We start from the raw sequence: 18,483 nt of genomic DNA, 5'->3' as shown, positions 1-18,483 counted from the left end.
GTGTACCTCATTCCTGGTGGAATGATTGGAACTGATCGGCTGTCGGACGCCCTCCGTCTAATAAGAGCAGCTCATACATGGTTGTTTACATCTTTGGGCTGGTTTACTGACATCTCTGAACAGTCAAAGGGACTGTGTCTGTGATACAATATCCACAGTCAACGTCTACACGTCTATCTTCAGGAGTTCTGGGATCAGAGGTGATGAAAAACATTTTTTTATGTGTCTAGATAGTCTGTGAGTATACGGATATCTGCAGTAATAGCTACTTTGTGGATTAAAGTCTGGTCCGATGCGGATGTTTTGTGTTAGAAGGCAGTGTCATATTTGGATTTCCGTCTATTTGCCTTATGCAGACATAATTACTGTTTTGTATGAAGTCAGTGAATTTATCAACATTGTTCTTAAGCATATTTACGAGAACAAAACGCAACGCTTATTATATCGACAAGTGCAGCACGATAAAATGTTTCAAGGCCATCGTGATTTTATGTGTATTTTATAAACGACATATGTGACTTACATTTAACGGTATACAAGATACGACTTCATTTGACTTCCCAGTGCTGAAGAAGTGTTTCAAAAAAATTCACAAAAATTTGTAACTTACGTATAAAAAATCTGACAGGCTATGTTATATTAAATTGTGGTCGTGATCATCGACTATTTCCTTACTCTATGGAACGTAAATTTTGAGGGAAACTTCATAAGAAGGAAAATCAGGCACTTGAGACCCTACCGTCAGAGGTCCGGTGTACATTATCAACTAAATTAGTTTGCAAAATTGCAGTATCCGCCGACAGTATACGGTTAAAGAACTTGCTGTGGCACAGAAGTATAAAAGACTTAAGGATGCTGTGTTTCTGCGGACATACGAGGGCGTGCAGAAAAGTAATGCCTCCGAATTTTTTATGCGAAAACTTTTAAAATTCGTCAAAGAAAACAAACGTTATTAACATTCTGCTTCTGTATTCTTCACGTTTGCATATTTATTTTTCAACGTAGTGACCCTGGCAACGAACACATTTCTGCCAACGAGGGACCCTATTCTTGATATAGTCATTGTAGAATGTTTGTTGATGGGGCCACAACCTCATCTCTGCTTGCACCGCTTCATCACAGTCAGAGTAAAGTTCTACAAGGTTTGGAAATAAATGAGAATCGGATGGCGGCGAGTAGGGACTGTATGGAGGATGATCGGTGCCAGTGAACACAAGGCGTCGGATTTTCGCAGCGCTCGTGTGTGGTCAACATTGTCGCGCTGAAGGAGAGGGTGCTCCATTTGTGGAAAAACTCTTCGAATTCGAAACTCGATTAGAGAACATTGTTTCTGACGCACCGACGTAGTGACGCTACCCACCATCATGCTACACGCTATAATTCGGAGCCCTGTAGCGGCAGAGGGCTGCAAATCTGTAGACATGAAGAATAAATATGTAGAATGTCAAAAAGCTTTGCGTTTTCGCACAAACAATTAGGAGGCACTACTTTCCAGCATACCCTTTTACGAGGGATGTTCAATAAGTAAAGCAGCACATCGGCCAATTTCATTTAAAAAAAATGTGTAATTTGTCGTCGGACATTGTGGATATTCTTGCTTCAGCCCTTATAGTTTCACGATGTTCCGATAGGTAGCGGCTCTGTACATAGCTTTAAAAGTGGCATTTGTAATGGAGGGGTACTGTAAGCAGAGAGTCGTCACTGAACTGGTTTTGAAGAAAAACCAAAGGATCGCAGATGTTCATAAACGTTTGCAGAATGTCTACGGAGACCTGGCAGTGAATAACAACACGGTGAATCGTTAGTTTCTGCGTCTGTCACACCTCAAGAAGGTCGCGCAAGACTGTCCAATCTTCCGCATGACGGCCAACCTCATCCTACTGTGACTCCTGCCATGTTGGAACGTGCGGACACTCTCATTACAGGTGTTGGACGGATCACAATCAAGCGCCTAGCTGCTCAAATGGACGTCTCTGTTAGTAGCGCTGAAACACTTATCCACTAGTTGGGGTAATCAAGGGCGTGTGACCCAGTGAGGTGGCGAAGTGGTTAGCACACTGGACTTGCATTCGGGAGGACGGCGGTTCAAACCCGTGTGCGGCTATCCAGGTTTAGATTTTCCTCGAGTCTCTAAATCGCTCCACGCAGATGCCGAGATGGTTCCTTGGAAAGGGCACGGGCGATTTCTTTCCCCATCCTTAACACAATCCGAAGTTGGGCTCTGTCTCCAAAGACAGCCGCGTAACAGAAGACCACAAAGAGCAACGAAGAACCATCTATGCGGAACTGCATGCGCGTTACGAATCTGATAAGGAGGTTAATGATGCAGTAAGACTCTGGCTCCGCCGTCGACTAGTGGACTCATATCATGCAGTCATACAGACCCTCCCAGTAAGGCGGCATAAGGCCGTCGCCTTGAACAGAGGTTACGTTGGAAAGCAGGGTTTTGTAGCCAGAAGAGTAGTGAATGATCTGGTGTGTTGGAATCCTGAATAAAACCAATCCGCTTTCAGAAAAAGAAGCATAGCTTCACTTGTTGAACGTCCCTCGCATTTCCTCTTATCCGCACAAACCGAGCAGGGAGATGGATAGTGTGGGTTGCCTTACGTAGCGATCCTGTTGTTAATGCATGTTGATTTCCAGACGGGTTCTTTCCGCAAGTGCACGGTTAGGCGTCCTGTTTGTGGAGCGGCGGCGTATTAGCTGCGTTCTGCTGGCGACAGGCGTGATGGCTGGCGTACACGCGCAGCTGTCGCGCAGGCCTGCTGAAACAAAGCACCACATCTGCGCGGAGAACGTGCGCTCAGCTCCGAAGCCGTTTCTATCACGAGCAGCCTTTGTCCCGCTCTCACGCCCCGGCTAACAGTTGTTCTTCGAAGAAAGCCATTGTGCGTATGAGTTGTTAATGCCTTTTCTGAGTCCAGAATAGTCCACAGGCCGTTATTGTGCTCGGCGTTTGTTGCAGCTTACTAGGTCGCATATTTATGCTACACGTATTAAGCCTGACAAAGCTGGAGTTTATGTTTGGCATAGTAAGCTGGCAGTCAAAGGAACCAATTGCTGGTGTTCCAACGCCTCTCATCATGCTCCTCGGACAGCGCTTTACTCAGCGTTCTATCGTGCCACGAAAACTGGTTTGAAACAATGGTGAAGAAATTATGAAGGGTCAGTTTATACTGGTGTAATTGGCGTACACTTCGCAAGCGGTAACTTGTATGGTGAATGAGCACGTACAGTAGTAAAAAGGCTCCATGTCTTATCTGTTTTGTCTGTCGCCACAAATATGGCGCAGGAAACAGTGGGACCGGAAAGTTGCTGGGGCAGTGGGACCGGAAAGTTGCTGGGGGCTGTATGGGCGTAAATACTTAATGAGCTTTAAATATATTTATTAACAATAAAACTAATCAGACCGTATGAACAGCGTCATCGTCATCATCTGTCTTCTGCTCAAAGAAAGGTTTTCACGTGGTAATCCTCCATGCTCTCCTGTCATCCTCTTGAGGTCGGCATAATCTTCGCTTCCCTTTATGACGTCTATTATCTTGTATCTCCTCGTTCCTGTCAATCCCGGGTTAAAGGCGCTGCAGTCTGGAACCGCAAGACCGCTACGGTCGCATGTTCGAATCCTGCCTCGGGCATGGATGTTTGTGATGTCCTTAGGTTAGTTAGGTTTAACTAGTTCTAAGTTCTAGGGGACTAATGACCTCAGCAGTTGAGTCCCATAGTGCTCAGAGCCATTTTTTTTGTCAATCCCGTTCCACAAACTGGACCTTCAAAAAGCTTGTTATCAAGCACTCCCATCGCATCAAACATCCTATCCAGTTCGTCTTCACTTCTCTTATAATCTTCAGCAATCTTCTCCTCTCACCAACCGTTTCTACATCTACATCTACATGGTTACTCTGCAATTCACACTTAAATGTCTGGCAGAGGGTTCATCGAACCATTTCATACTACTTCTCTACCAATCCACTCTCGAACGGCGGGTGGGAAAAAGGAACACGTAAATCATTCCGTTCGAGCTCTGATTTCTCTTATTTCATTATGATAATCATTTCTCCCTACGTAGATGGGGGTCAACAAAATTTTTGCATTCGGAAGAGAAAGTTGGTGATTGAAATTTCGTAAATAGATCTCGCCGCAAACAAAACCGCCTTTGTTTCAGTGACTGCCACTCCAACTCGCGTATCATATCAGTGACACTCTCACCCCTATTGCACGATAACATGATGTCCTCCGTCAATCCTATCTGGTAAGGATCCCATACCGCGCAGCAATATTCCAGCAGAGGACGGACAAGCGTAATGCATGCTGTCTCTTCAGTGGGTTTGTCGCATTTTCTAAGTGTTCCGCCAACAAAGCGCAGTCTTTGTTTCGCCTTCCCCACAATATTATCTATGTAATCTTTCCAATTTAAGTTGCTCGTAATTGTAATTCCTAGGTATTTAGTCGAATTCACAGCCCTTAAATTTGTGCGATTTATCGTATACCCTAATTTTATCGGATTTATTTTAGTACCCATGTGGATGACCTCGCACTTTTCTTTGTTTAGTGCCAATACTCTTTCGTTACTCACTCTCCATTCGCCTCGACATCCACATTTCGAATACTTCTAACCTCTTTTCACCCCCATCCCAGTGTCCACGCTCCTTCCCCGTAGAGTGCCACACTCTAGACAAAACACTGGCCAAGCATTTTCCTCAGACCTTTATCTATTTTGCCATATAATAATCTCCTCGTTCTATCGAATGCCTCCTTCACTATAGCAATGCGAATTTCCACCTGCTCCTTCAGTGATCGTGCTTCCTCGATATTTAAATCCTTTTACCTGGCCAGTAATAACTTGTCGTATTTTAACATTTGGCACCATCCCCCTTTTGCCGATCAACATACTAGTCGTTTTTGCTATATTAATTCTCTTCTCATATCCGACACAAGTTTCATTCAGATCTTTTAGGATTTGAATACAGTTTGTTCATTTTCTGCCACTATTATCATGTTATCAGCAAATGCCATACATTCTATTCTCTTTCCACCAATACATACTCCTGGTTTTTCATCTAAGCCTTCCGCAATAATCTCTTCCAGTTATAAGTTGAACAATGAAGGGGGGAGGCAACAACCTTATATTACGCCCCTTCCAAAGCTGCTTCCCTCCGACGTTTCATTTCCAGTCCTTATCCTTACTTCCTGTTCCAAATAAAGAATCTGTACCAGTCGTCTCTCCTGCCAATCTACAGGCACAGCCAGCGCTCAGTTCACAAGTATGTAATTTAATATTAGTATAACAGAGCAAACAGTATAATCCTCCAACCCTCAGAATACTATTAGCTTTCCAATAAAAAGCAGAACACAAACAAATGTACTAATATATCATAAATAATAAACAAGAAAGAAATAAAATAATCAAATGCCCCAGCAGAAGAAAAAACGCCAAAACTGCTAACTATTACAGTCAACTAACAAAAGGAAAAGTAGTTATAAGCTAGCACTAAAAGGTGAACAGAAAATTCGTTGAGAACAGTAATACAAACGTTGTTTTAGGCTTATCGTACTAGGCCCTACAGAGACCCCGTCGCTATAGCAACTTGCACAACTGAAACTGAAACCCAACCAGGCACAGAGATTTCCTTAACCGAAATTTTGCACCAGACTGAACCAATACAACTTCTCCTAACACCGTTGTGGCCGATCCCATATCGCCGGCCGCGGTGGTCTCGCGGTTCTAGGCGCGCAGTCCGGAACCGCGCGACTGCTACGGTCGCAGGTTCGAATCCTGCCTCGGGCATGGATGTGTGTGATGTCCTTAGGTTAGTTAGGTTTAAGTAGTTCTAAGTTCTAGGGGACTGATGACCACAGCTGTTAAGTCCCATAGTGCTCAGAGCCATTTGAACCATTTGATCCCATATCAAGTACCGTCCGTTCACCCAGCCAGGAAACAATCTGCACGTCGAGGACAAGCCCCCGCAAGACCAGACCCGAGAGTCTACCTGACTGCCTCTATTCCTTAAAGATCGAACTTCCTGCTCTGCTTTTGAGTTAGTTACTTGGTGTACTGCCTTCTTACTGGCTGTCTTCATCCTGCCGAGTCTCTGCTGAGGCTTGGCGAAGCTTCCGTGACGGCAGCTGTCACCCTGTCCTCCAGATAAATGAGCCTCAAACACCAGCCGCCAGCAGCTAGGCCCCACCCGTTCTGTTCAGTCGTATTATCCCCATACACGGAGCCCATGTTTATGGCTGCCTCCCATGTTGTCAGCCCTCCACTGAACTCAAACAGAAGAATATGTCGGAAATGTTCCGATTTCGCCACTTGGCACTCCATCATTTTCTAACGTTTACAACTCCAGTCACTATTTCCAGATGACAAAACGACAATCTGTAAACTCAAATAACGACAGTGAACTGCAAATGAAAAATGAAAATCGGTAGATAAACCCATGGCAACCGGAATATCAACATGCAAAACAAAAGCTCTACGAGCGAGGTGGTACAGAGATGCACAGTGGACTTGCATTTTGAGGGGCGACGTTTCAAACCCAAGTCCGATCATTATGACTTACGTTTTCGTGATTTCTCTAAATCGCTCCAGACAAATTCCGTGATGTTCCCTTCGAAAAGGGCACGGCTGGTTTCCTTCCCCATCCTTGAAACAACTCGATCCGTCTCAAGTGGCCTCGGGACGTTAAACCCTAATATTCCTACCTTCCCATATTGTTTCAACCAGTCTGAAGCAGTATTCATACTTGAGTTGTTTGTTACCATACATGTGTCCCTGATGTACAACATAATTTTGTTTTTAACGCTTAGACTTTACATGGAAAGTAAATTCACAGAATATACAGGTATCGATTCTTTAACGGTGACATGCTCTACGTGTCCTGCTATAATCGATCAAATCGGTGTCGTTTTGGAGTAATTCGTTCCGTCTACATTAACAGTACATCTGATCAGTCGTTCTCTCATCAAAATGGACTTTTCCTTCACTTTTAATTATATGGCTGTCCAGGGACGTTGATGCACTAAAGAAAGTGCGGAAAGCTGAGGGACGTGAAAATTCCGTGTGTTAACGATTTCCTTCACAAGCGCGCTACCAATGTGCCCACTCCTTTTAGTTTCGTTGGCCGTTGTACGTTCATCACTCACACCAGACCAGCATCTGAACCTCCTTACAGCGACGCCTAGTGTCGTGATGAAACTGCTGTGAGGTGGGTACCAGCAGATCCTACTCATTCTTCAATCTTTCTGGTGTCCACCTGGCCTGCCTTCCCACAGTCCCTTTACAAAGAGGCCGGCAACCCCGGAGGCAAGCAACACCTTAAGAACCGGTCTAACGGGGAATCGACGCCGGGGCATTTCCTGACAAACCCTGTTTGTAATCCTCTAAACTGCCTCGGCTCCACGTTCCCAGAGGATGATGACACTCGCTCTTCCTCCAGGGAAGTACAAACCCCATAGGACATTACAACTAGTACCAGTACATAACAAACTTTCACAAATGCTCATGAACAGCTGCTCTCAGCAAGTGAAAGAAGGCTGAAAACTTACTTTCTGGGTACGAAGATGTATTTATTAAACGCGTATTCGATGAAAACGAGACAGATAGATTAACTGGAGTTATCGATTTTCGCAGAAATGCTGATTCATTTTCTATTAATGACAGATATTTTGCCTATGTAAACAGCCAGTGTTTCTGAATGTGAAGTGATGAACATCAGATTTATTTGAGATATTTTCTCTAGGTATCTTATGGTATAATCCCTAGTTACTACGTACTTCCCTTTTCAGTGATCGCCCTAATTTAGCATCCAGTGAGTCTTGTCGTAATCAAAAAATGGTTCAAATGGCTCTGAGCATTATGGGACTCAACTGCTGTGGTCATCAGTCCCCTAGAACTTAGAACTACTTAAACCTAACTAACCTAAGGACATCACACACATCCATGCCCGAGGCAGGATTCGAACCTGCGACCGTAGCAGTCGCACGGTTCCGGACTGCGCGCCGAGAACCGCGAGACCACCGCGGCCGGCTTGTCGTAATCATTTTACCAAAATCAAATAGAGATTCCTATAAATGGCTTCAATGTCCATGAAATTCTTGTTCAACACAAGTTCAACACAAGTTCTCTTAAGAAAAAAGTACTAACAACGGCTGGCGGGAGTGGCCGAGTGGTTCTAGGCGCTACAGTCTGGAACCGCGCGACCGCTACGGTCGCAGGTTCGAATCATGCCTCGGGCATGGATGTGTGTGATGTCCTTAGGTTAGTTAGGTTTAAGTAGTTCTAAGTTCTAGAGGACTGATGACCTCCGAAGTTAAGTCCCATAGTGCTCAGAGCCATTTGAACCATTTTTTGCTAACAACGCTCAGCGGTAGATCGGCGAAGTATTCATTGCTCGAATGGACATAGAATGTTACATCCAATGTAAGAGTGTCATCTAATTGTTTAGTAGTCTCTATAAGTGATACGGTAAATACACGAATGAAGCGAGTGCGTCATTCACCATTGTAACATCCGAAGTAATTCCCATCTAAACGTCAATTTTTATACACTGAAGCCCCAAAGAAACTGGTATAGGCATGCGAATTTAAATACAAAGATATGTAAGCAGGCAGAATACGGCGCTGCTGTCGGCAACGCCTGTATAAGACAGCAGGTGTCTGTCTTAGATCGATTACTTCTGCTATGATGCCAGGTTATCAAGATTCAAGTTTGTTTGAACGTGGTGTTATAGTCGGCGTACGAGCGATGGAACACAGCTTCTCCAAGGTAACGATGAAACTGGAATCTTCCGGTACGACCATTTCACGAGTGTACCATGAATATCAGGAATCCGGTAAAACATCAAATCTCCGGCACTGCTGCGGCCGGAAAAAGGTCCTGCAAGAACGGGACCAACGACGACTGGAGAGAATCGTTCAACGTGACAGAAGTGCAACCCTTCCGCAAAATGCTCCAGATTTCAATGCTGGGCCATCAACAAATGTCAGCTTGCGAACCATTCCATGAAACAACATCGATTTGGACTTTCGGAGCCTGCATTTCAGCAGGGACTGTTCAAGCTGGTGGAGGCTCTGTAATGGTGTGGGGCTTATGGAGTTGGAGTGATATGGGACAGTAGGTACGACTGTGACAGGTGACACGTACGCAAGCATCCTGTCTGATCACCTGCGTCCATTCATGTCCATTGTGCATGCCAGACTTTGTCAATTCCAGTAGGACAATGCGACAGCCCACACTTGCAGAATTGTTACAGTATCGCTCTAGGAACACTCTTCTGAGCGTTAACACGTCCTCTAGCAAACCAAACTCACCAGACATGAACGTTATTGAGCATATCTGGGATGCCTTGCAACGTGCTGTTCAGAAGAGATCTGCACCCCTCGTACTCTTACGGATTTTTGGACAGCGCTGCAGGATTAATTGTGTCAGTTCCCTCTAATACTACTTGAGACATCAGTCAAGTCCATGCCACGTCGTGTTGCAGCACTTCTACGTCCTCTCCTCGCTGGAGCCCTACATGATATTAGGCAGGTGTTCCAGTTTCTTTGGCTCTTCAGTGTATAAACCTGAGACGTGAATGTGTGGAGAATACCTTTCTATGCATTAGCAGTCCTTCCAAAAACTGTGCTTTTGTTTTTTTGTTCTTGTTTACTTTTTAATGAAGAAGTCATCCCATTTTAGTTCTCACTACCTGCCGCTCCTTGTGAGACCTTATTCATCAGCAGTTTAATACAGATCTACTCATGAATAAACACGTCTCATATTTTGTGCTTTACAAATTCCTGCAGACACATAGCATTGTTCACAGGTATAAAATTTAATGAGGCGTTGATTCGTTAAATTTTACATTGCATCTTAAAGCACAGCATTCAAATTCCAAAACACTAGCCGTAAATATTGGTGCCTCCCAGTACTCGTAACAGTCTACATCCTAGAATGAAAGATACACTGACCTCCACGAGACACATAAGGTAACATAACATCTATGAAAATAAATGAAAAGACGGGAGCATGTTGTTGGGCGACACATTGCACGAGGTCAGCGTGACTACAGCGCAACACGGGGCTTCTGAAGGAACGGGAAAAGGCAATGTTTGGCCGGGAGATAACTTATGGGTGAGGTAACTTCTGGATGAGAACGGGAAAGAATCATCGGGAAAGTGGAAGGACGACGAAATGTGCCGAGTGTAGCCCGGGATCTTAGTACTGCTCGCAGCATAGTTTCACCTTAATGGTGAGGAGGGAGGGGGGGCTTCCAAACTATAGGCATCGCTGCCCGAGAGAGAGAAGGTGGTCGACCACGGTGAGGAGGCGTTCTGCCACTGTGAACTACAGCAGTAGATGACCGTTACGTAATACAACAGACGTTAAGGGACCAACGTAAATGCGGTTCTAGGCGCTTCAGTCTGGAACCGCGCGACCGCTACGGTCGCAGGATCGAACCCTGCCTCGGGCATGGGTGTGTGTGATGTCCCTAGGTTAGTTAGATTTAAGCAGTTCTGAGTTCTAGGGGACTGATGACTTCAGACGTTGTCCCATAGTGCTTAGAGCCATTTGAATGAACCAACGTCTAACAGCGGATGCAGCTGCAACCACATTTCACAGTTCTGCAAGATTCGCAATTTCACACTCCACAGTGACACGGTGGCTGCATGGGGGTGGTTCCTTTATCCGACGATCAGTGCGTTGTGTTCCATTGACAACCTCACGTCGGCGGCACCGTTTGCGATGGGGTCTTAGTAGGTCGCTGGAGGGAGTTGGCATCACATCTGCACACGCGCGTCATCTAATTACCGTAAATTTCGGGGAGGCGGGCGATGAGCTCTGAAGTCACATTAAATCACATCCGCGATCTGTTCGATCGGGCTCAGATATGGTGGTTTGGCGGGATATCACATCAATTGGAACTCACCACAGTGTTCCTCGAACCACTTCATCACACTCCTGGCCTTGTGATATGGCGCATTATCTTGCTGAAAAATGCCACTGTAGTCGGGAAATATGATCGTCATAAGCGGGTGTACGTCGTCTGAAATCAGTATACGATACTCTTTGACCGTCGTGCTGCCTTGAACGAGCTCTACTGGAGCCACGGATGCCCACGTGAATGTTCCTCACAGCATAATGGAGCCACCAACAGTTTGTCTCCGTCCCGCACTACAGGTGTCAAGGAGCAGTTCCCCTGGAAGACGACGGATCCGCGCTCTCCAATCAGCATGATGAACAACGTATCGGAATTGATCAGACCACCCAACGTTCTGCCACTGCACCAACGTCCAGTGCCGATGGTCACGTGCCCATTTCAGTCGTAGTTGCGGATGTCGTGTTGGTAACATTGGCACATGAATCGATCGTCGGCTGCGAAGGCCGATCGTTAGGAGTGTTCAATGCACTGTGTGTTCAGTGTTGAAGTCTGATGTTAGTTCCACCACTGTCCGCCGACTGTCCTGTTCTACCAGTCTGCCCAGCCTACGACATCCGACGTTCGTAATAAGACGTGGCCGCCCAACCCCAAGACATCTGATCGTAGTTTCACCTTGGTTTGGCCACGTGTTGAGGACACTCCCCACAGCACTCCTCGAACACGCGACAAGTCGCGAAGTTCCCGAAATGCTCGTGCCGAGCGTCCGGCCCATCACAACCTGCCCTCGGTCAAACTCACATCGCGCACCTTCCCCATTCTACGGACGGACAGCACGCTTACTAATACTACGTGCATCTTATGCGTGTCTGACTAGCAATTATTCCTCGCCAAGTGACGCTGCTATCGCCTGCATGGGTAAGGTAATTATGCTAAAAATTTGGAGAGAAAAAAGAAAACAAGCTTGTCACTTTTCCATTTATAGGGGACATATTCGATAAAACTGAATTCATTTTTCGTAATATTAATGTTGCACCAGCCTTTCATACCAACAACAAATAGTATAGTTCACATCATCGATAAGACAAGCTAGTTTTATCAGTCCGGAGCGTATAGTTGCAGTGATTGTGATTAGGTTTAATTAGGCCAAGCTGGACTAAAGACGCGTATCAGATACAAAGAACATATTTGTAGAAGTGAGATCAATCAGTTCACATTCTCTCTACATCTGCAAAACGAAACCATTCTGTGTCAAACACAGAGTACAATTTACAGTTGTTGCACTCAATTGACAAAGGCCGCCAAATGGGTATTTCAAAAGAACTCGAGGTTCACACACATTTGGGAAAAACTTACGCTGTTTTAAATAAAAAAACTGGTCTGAAAAATAGTAAAAAATGGTTCAAATGGCTCTGAGCACTATGCGACTTAACTTCTGAGGTCATCAGTCTCCTAGAACTTAGAACTAATTAAACCTAACTAACCTAAGGACATCACACACATCCATGCCCGAGGCAGGATTCGAACCTGCGACCGTAGCGGTCGCTCGGCTCCAGACTGTAGCGCCTAGAACCGCACGGCCGAAAAATAGTAATTTCATTGATAGTTTCAAAGACATGCTACAGATTATAAAACTGTTCGAATAGGGATATGAGTACATCTACTCTAAATTTTACATTAGTATCTCATTACCCAGTCTTTATTCCAGGTGGTACATTCAGTTACTTGTTTTAAGCGTAATAAGTCTTCTTTTTTATTTATTTTAAGACGTCTGCAAAATAGCTGAAGTATTGATTTCATTAATTTTCAAACTTCTGTAAAAGTAACTGCAGTACCTGTATTGACATGTTACCTCACTATAAACGTTGAATGTGGGTAGGCTTAGACGCTCATCGTGAAGTTCTGTTGATATGGTTCATTCTGGCTCCGCCTCTTGGATTGGATTGGATTGTTTTGGGGAAGGAGACCAGACAGAGAGGTCAACGGTCTCATCGGATTAGGGGAGGATGGGGAAGGAAGTCGGCCGTGCCGTTTCAGAGGAACCATCCCGGCATTTGCCTGGAGTGATTTAGGGAAATCACGGAAAACGTAAATCAGGATGGCCGGACGCGGGATTGAACCGTCGTCCTCCCGAATGCGAGTCCAGTGCTCCGCCTGTTTTCATAAGAATTCAACCTATAGTCGTTATAACTTAGAACATTTAGCATACTACATACAGCATGGTTTTAATTTAGCATACGGCTCTATTACGGTTAAAATTGTAATTGGTTATACATTACCCCCATCTACCGCTTTAGTTTGGTTATGTGAGATGTTGATAGAACTATATTTCGTGATATCTAACTTGTTAAATGTGTAACACTGTAATATATTCGTACAAATCGTGTAAGGACTGTACGTTAAAAGTTACTGTACGACAATAGCGGTGCACATGTGGAATGTGGCTGTAGCTCCTTTCACATTACCGTCTATGTGTGTCTGTAAGTCGGCACTTTTATGCATTTATTTCTGTCACCGGCGGTATGACTGCAACAGTCTTAAGTTGCTTATATCTCGTAAATGTAACATGCAGACTATCTGTTGTGACTGTCACTTATCATAGCATATGTCATACAACTTGTATAATCGTAAGATAGTAGTAGTCACTATCGATGTGTTAAGATCTCTATGATTGTCTTTGGTCCTACCACTGAACAGTGATCAGCCGTGTAGTCGGCTGTATGTGATATGCATCCCATCACGGCGCTAAAGCCGGTTACTGATGTAACGTGAAGGAGTGCACATAAGATTTTGCGAATCTTTTAGGTAATCTACCTATTTATTTTTTCTTTTCTTGTATCTCTTCCAATCTTATATGCCTTTTCTGTTCTTGTGTGTCTTATGATTGTTCTTTACTTCTATCTACTTACATCGTTTGAACATATACATGGCTTCTATACGAAATTCTATATATAGTTTTCGCATGGCATCTTTTCCCACTTGCAGTCGGGTGTTCCTTTACTGTGAGGCAAAAACAGCCATCTGTTTTGGTTATTTATAATTATCTTAACTACTTTTACATCTAACTTTATACCTAGTGCTATTAATACTGCTATCGTATTGTGCTACTACAGTACAATAACGAACAATACGACAGTAACATGTATAAAAAGTCCCTATTACTACCATCACCACTATGATATTTCTACAGAAACTACTACTACAGAAAATTACGCTACTAATACCAACACTGACATTAATATTTCTTCTGTGATTATTTATGGTAAAGCTAGGACCGCTGATCCTTGCAGAATACTTAAGCAGCATGTTGTCTTGTGTGCCTCCACTATTTCTCTTAATATAATCTGAGATGGACACACAAACACACACACACACACACACACACACACACACACACACAATTATTACTGTCGGAAAGTATCAAGCGTCCCTGTACGTTCCGTACCAGGTCGGACATCCCATTGGATACAGCAGTATTCTATTGCATCCATACAGCATGGTGAAGGATCACAGCGCGTCACTTATCTTTCACTGATTCTTCTCGTATTTCTTATGTTTGCTTGTGATCGCTTCCCAACTCTCTGCCGTTACTGGGCCATGAGATCGTAGAACTATAGGGCTTCTTTCTCGTTTCCTATGGTTGTATGTAGGCCTTATTCGTCTCCGCTATGGCGGCTGTTGATTGTAGTTAAGCCTTGCTTTTTCTGAGACAGTATCAGGTATACAAAGTTCTGTTTTACTGTAATGATGTTGTAAATGTTTTATGTCTTAAAGGAAAAGCTCTTTTACCTTCAACTAGGGGACATTCACATAGGAGATAACCTGTTATGGCAATAACTCCACAGTTAGAGCTTGCTCTGCCTCTTAGCAATACTGTTCAGATATGTAGGTTATGGCCCATGTCCGGAAAGGTAATAGACCAGTCCCCTATTTGGCTTAAAATGTTGAAAAGACACAGACCACGTAATCCTCCTCATGTCCGAGCTGTCAGTTTATCTGTCATACAAAGGACGAGAGTTCATTCCCGATGCCACTAAGCAATTCTCGTTGTTGAAATGAATGCAGCAGACCCCTCTCCGCCGGCTAAGGAGCGCTGAGCAGCGGTTTATAGAAGCGGCGGCTCTGGTATCGAAAAGAAGCATTAGTGACTGGGAACACCATGTGCTGGCGGTGGGCTTCTATGAAATCGCTGCCACAGCATGGTGGCCATCGGTCACAGGTAAATGGACAGCAAAATTCGGGAAAGTAAATTCCCGGGAAGAGTCATTCAGAGTATTGCTCCCTTATACATACAACTCGCTAAATGACCATCTCGTAAAAAATGAGAAATTTCATCTGATATAGAGACTTGCCTACAGTCGTCAGTCGTTCTTTTCCCACATCATTTGAAATTGAAAAAGGAAAACGAGGAAACGACAACATTATGTTACGTAATTTGTGGCACACGCCATAAGGTGGCTTCCGATGCAAATGTAGAAATCAGGAATTAAAGAAGTACTAGGAGGTCTCGCACAGTATTAACTGCCATTGAAGCTGCATTAATTGTGGTGAAATGCGATCAACTAACATAAATAAAGAAAATGTTCTCACATTCATTGTTGGGGATTTGGGGAAAAGGCTTTTGTGTTAATGCTTCTTTCCCGCTGAAATCAGAACCGTCCAAAAGGAAAGTGCATTGCTGCTCCTCACTATCGTCTTGAAACGCAAATCTAGCGTTGGAGTCGAATACTTGGATAACAGTGTGCTGTGCATTCATTGATCTGCTGACAGATCGTGGTTCTCTTTCGTCTACATGTAGAAAGAAGGGTGCAGACAGAGGCACAGCAGGACCAAAAGTGGAAACGGTGTTCACGGCTTTTTATGCCTTTCGGAGAACGATTCAAGTCATTTCTGAAAAAGCAACAATAAATCATTCTACGTGGATGAAACGGATCGTATAGAATTGCATTGTATTTGCTTGTTCTGACATGAGTACAAAAATATACTAGCAAGTAGAAAAGGCAGCGGGACTGCTCATGACCCTCAGGGACCAGCTGTTATGGCATATCAATGCGCGACTGTGTCCTTGTACTGCGACAAGCATCATCGAAATCGATCAGTTCAGAGGAAATGGGGAAAAATTATATTCAACTGTCGACAGCTGCTAAAAAAATACGAGGGCGCGCTGAAAAGTAACGCCACCAATTTTTTTTTCATTCTGTTCTCAGTATCTGTTGAGATATTACGTGTCATCCCTGTGCCGCTTGAGGGCTCCGACTTGTAGCGTGTCACACGGCGGTGTGTAACGTAACTATGTCTGTGCGTGAGAAACACCGTGTTGTAATCGATATTCTAACCGCAGAAAACTGAAAGTACGAATTCGGAGAGTTCTTCCAAACATAGAGCACCCGCTCCTGCAGTATTACAATGTCAGACCAGACACGAGCGCAGCGACATAAGCAACAGTCCGACGCCTTGGGTTCGCTATCATCGATTATCGTCCACACAGTCACACTTGACCCCGTCTGATTTCCATCTGCATCCGAAACTTAAAGAACACTCTGGAGGACTTCCCTGTGACAGTGATAAAGAGGTGCGAGCAGAGATGAGATAATGGCTCCGTCAACAAAGTCAAACGTTCTACAGTGACGGTATCAACAAACTGATCTATATTCACCGTCTGGGTGACCATGTTGAGAAATAAATATGCAGACATGGAGAATAAAGATGTAGACTGTTAAAGCGTGTTATGTTAAAAATGCTGTAAGAGTTTTCATTTTAAAAATTCGGAGACATCAATTTTCAAGGCGCCCTCGTATTTCATTATTAATACCATTTTCGATTGTAACTAAGAAACTGCTACAAGAATTTTTTCAATTGCATTGTGTGGCTTACGGGAATGTCTGTGAAAAATAACGCTTGAATTTCGGAAATAAATTGAATCACACTCGGCAGTTGCTTTAAAGTAATGAACTATTTTCTGCGTTCATCAATGGTGCAAATGGCTCTGAGCACTATGGGACTTAACATCTGAGGTCATCAGTCCCCTAGAACTTAGAACTACTTAAACCTAACCAACCTAAGGACATCACACACATCCATGCCCGAGGCAGGATTCGAATCTGTGACCGTAGCGAACGCGCAGTTCCAGACTGAAGCGCCTAGAACCGCTCGGCCACAACGGTCGGCCTGAGTTCGTCATTGGTGACAATAAGAACTACGCTGCACCGGTTTTCGAGCACATACTCTTCAAACTGTGGATTTCGAAGACACAGAAAAGATAGACAAGGAACTTGTCACACTTTCTTATCCATACATTTCAAACAAAACAAATGGTCTCCTGTGGGGTTTGATGGAAATGGAGAAGTGGCAATGATTCTCGAAACAGTATCTTAATATCGAGGCAGTGTTTCATATCCTGTCATGTCTGTACATCAATTTAGGGCCCTGTTGTAGGAAACAGTGTGCGTTGGCACAGTTTTCTTGGGAAGCGAGCTAATGGAAACGGCTTTCTGCTTGCAGGCGCGGAGTGGAAGCTCCTGTCGGAGGACGAGAAGCGGCCCTTCATCGACGAGGCGAAGCGGCTGCGCGCCATGCACATGAAGGAGCACCCCGACTACAAGTACCGGCCGCGGCGGAAGCCCAAGACGCTGCGCAAGGAGGGCTACCCCTACTCCATCCCCTACCCCTCCGTGCCCATGGACGCCCTCAGAGCTGGTACGTACCTCGTGTTCGTCTATGTGCATAAATGCTACGCTTACACACATGAGCCAAAATATTATGACGACTGTCCATCGCAAGACTGGTTTGCAGTAGCTCGCTTCCCAAGCGTAAAGAAAGTGTATAAGCGGAGCCACACGCTAATAAGGCAATTCTATCGACCGTACGGGCGGGAAATGGAATATCCACTGACATAATCGACTGTGATAAAGAAAAGTTTATTATGGCCGGTGGCTCAGATTGAGCATCTCGGAAAAGACCAAGCTGGTCGCCAGTTCGCATGGTTGAAAGACAGTGAAACACGAGTATGCGAAGAGGTACTGGACGACCACGCCACATTACAGATGATGCAGTCTGGAGGGTTGCTTACTCTGTAGCAGCGATTTATGGCTAAGGAGTTCAATCCTCGTGCAGGCACGACTGTTTTTAAGCACACCATTCAGTGCACATTGTTGGACTCCTACGTCTTCCGATATTGGCCCAATAACTCCTAAAATTAGGATTGCAATGGCCGCTGGATCATTGAGATCGAACCGCGGATCAATGGAGACAATATACCTGGTCGGATGTATCACATTTCACGCTACACCTGGTGAATGGCGTTTGCGGAGACACTTTCATCCAGGTGAACGCTGGTCGAAACATGCACTGCGCCATGAACGCAGGTCAGTAGGAGTGCAAGCTTTCGTCTTCCACGGCACGTAGATGGGAACAATTGAAGTCACAATGGCAGTTGTGGATATCGTGAACATTACTGCGAACCATGTACATCCCTTGCTGTTCGATGTCTACTCCAAATGCGGTGGCATCTTCCAGCAGGATAAATGCCTGTGTCACAAGGCCAGAATCGTTGCCGGCCGGTGAGGCCGAGCGGTTCTAGGCGCTTCAGTCTGGAACCGCGCGACCGCTACGGTCGCAGGTTCAA

General features: G+C 44.7%; 1 protein-coding gene across 1 annotated transcript in view; it reads left to right on the top strand.

Annotated features, from left to right (window-relative positions):
* LOC126235216 (transcription factor SOX-21) overlaps positions 1–18,483 on the top strand; it is a 169,551-nt gene that overhangs the window by 13,678 nt on the left and 137,390 nt on the right. Inside the window, exon 2 of the mRNA XM_049943946.1 lies at positions 17,361–17,555. Within this exon, the coding sequence (XP_049799903.1) occupies positions 17,361–17,555 (195 nt within the window). The remainder of the gene's footprint in view (positions 1–17,360; positions 17,556–18,483) is intronic.

Source organism: Schistocerca nitens, chromosome 2, assembly GCF_023898315.1.
Source record: "Schistocerca nitens isolate TAMUIC-IGC-003100 chromosome 2, iqSchNite1.1, whole genome shotgun sequence".
NCBI classification, from domain to species: domain Eukaryota; kingdom Metazoa; phylum Arthropoda; class Insecta; order Orthoptera; family Acrididae; genus Schistocerca; species Schistocerca nitens.
The sequence above is the reverse complement of the archived record's forward strand: the minus strand, read 5'-3'. Positions and strand labels throughout refer to the sequence as shown.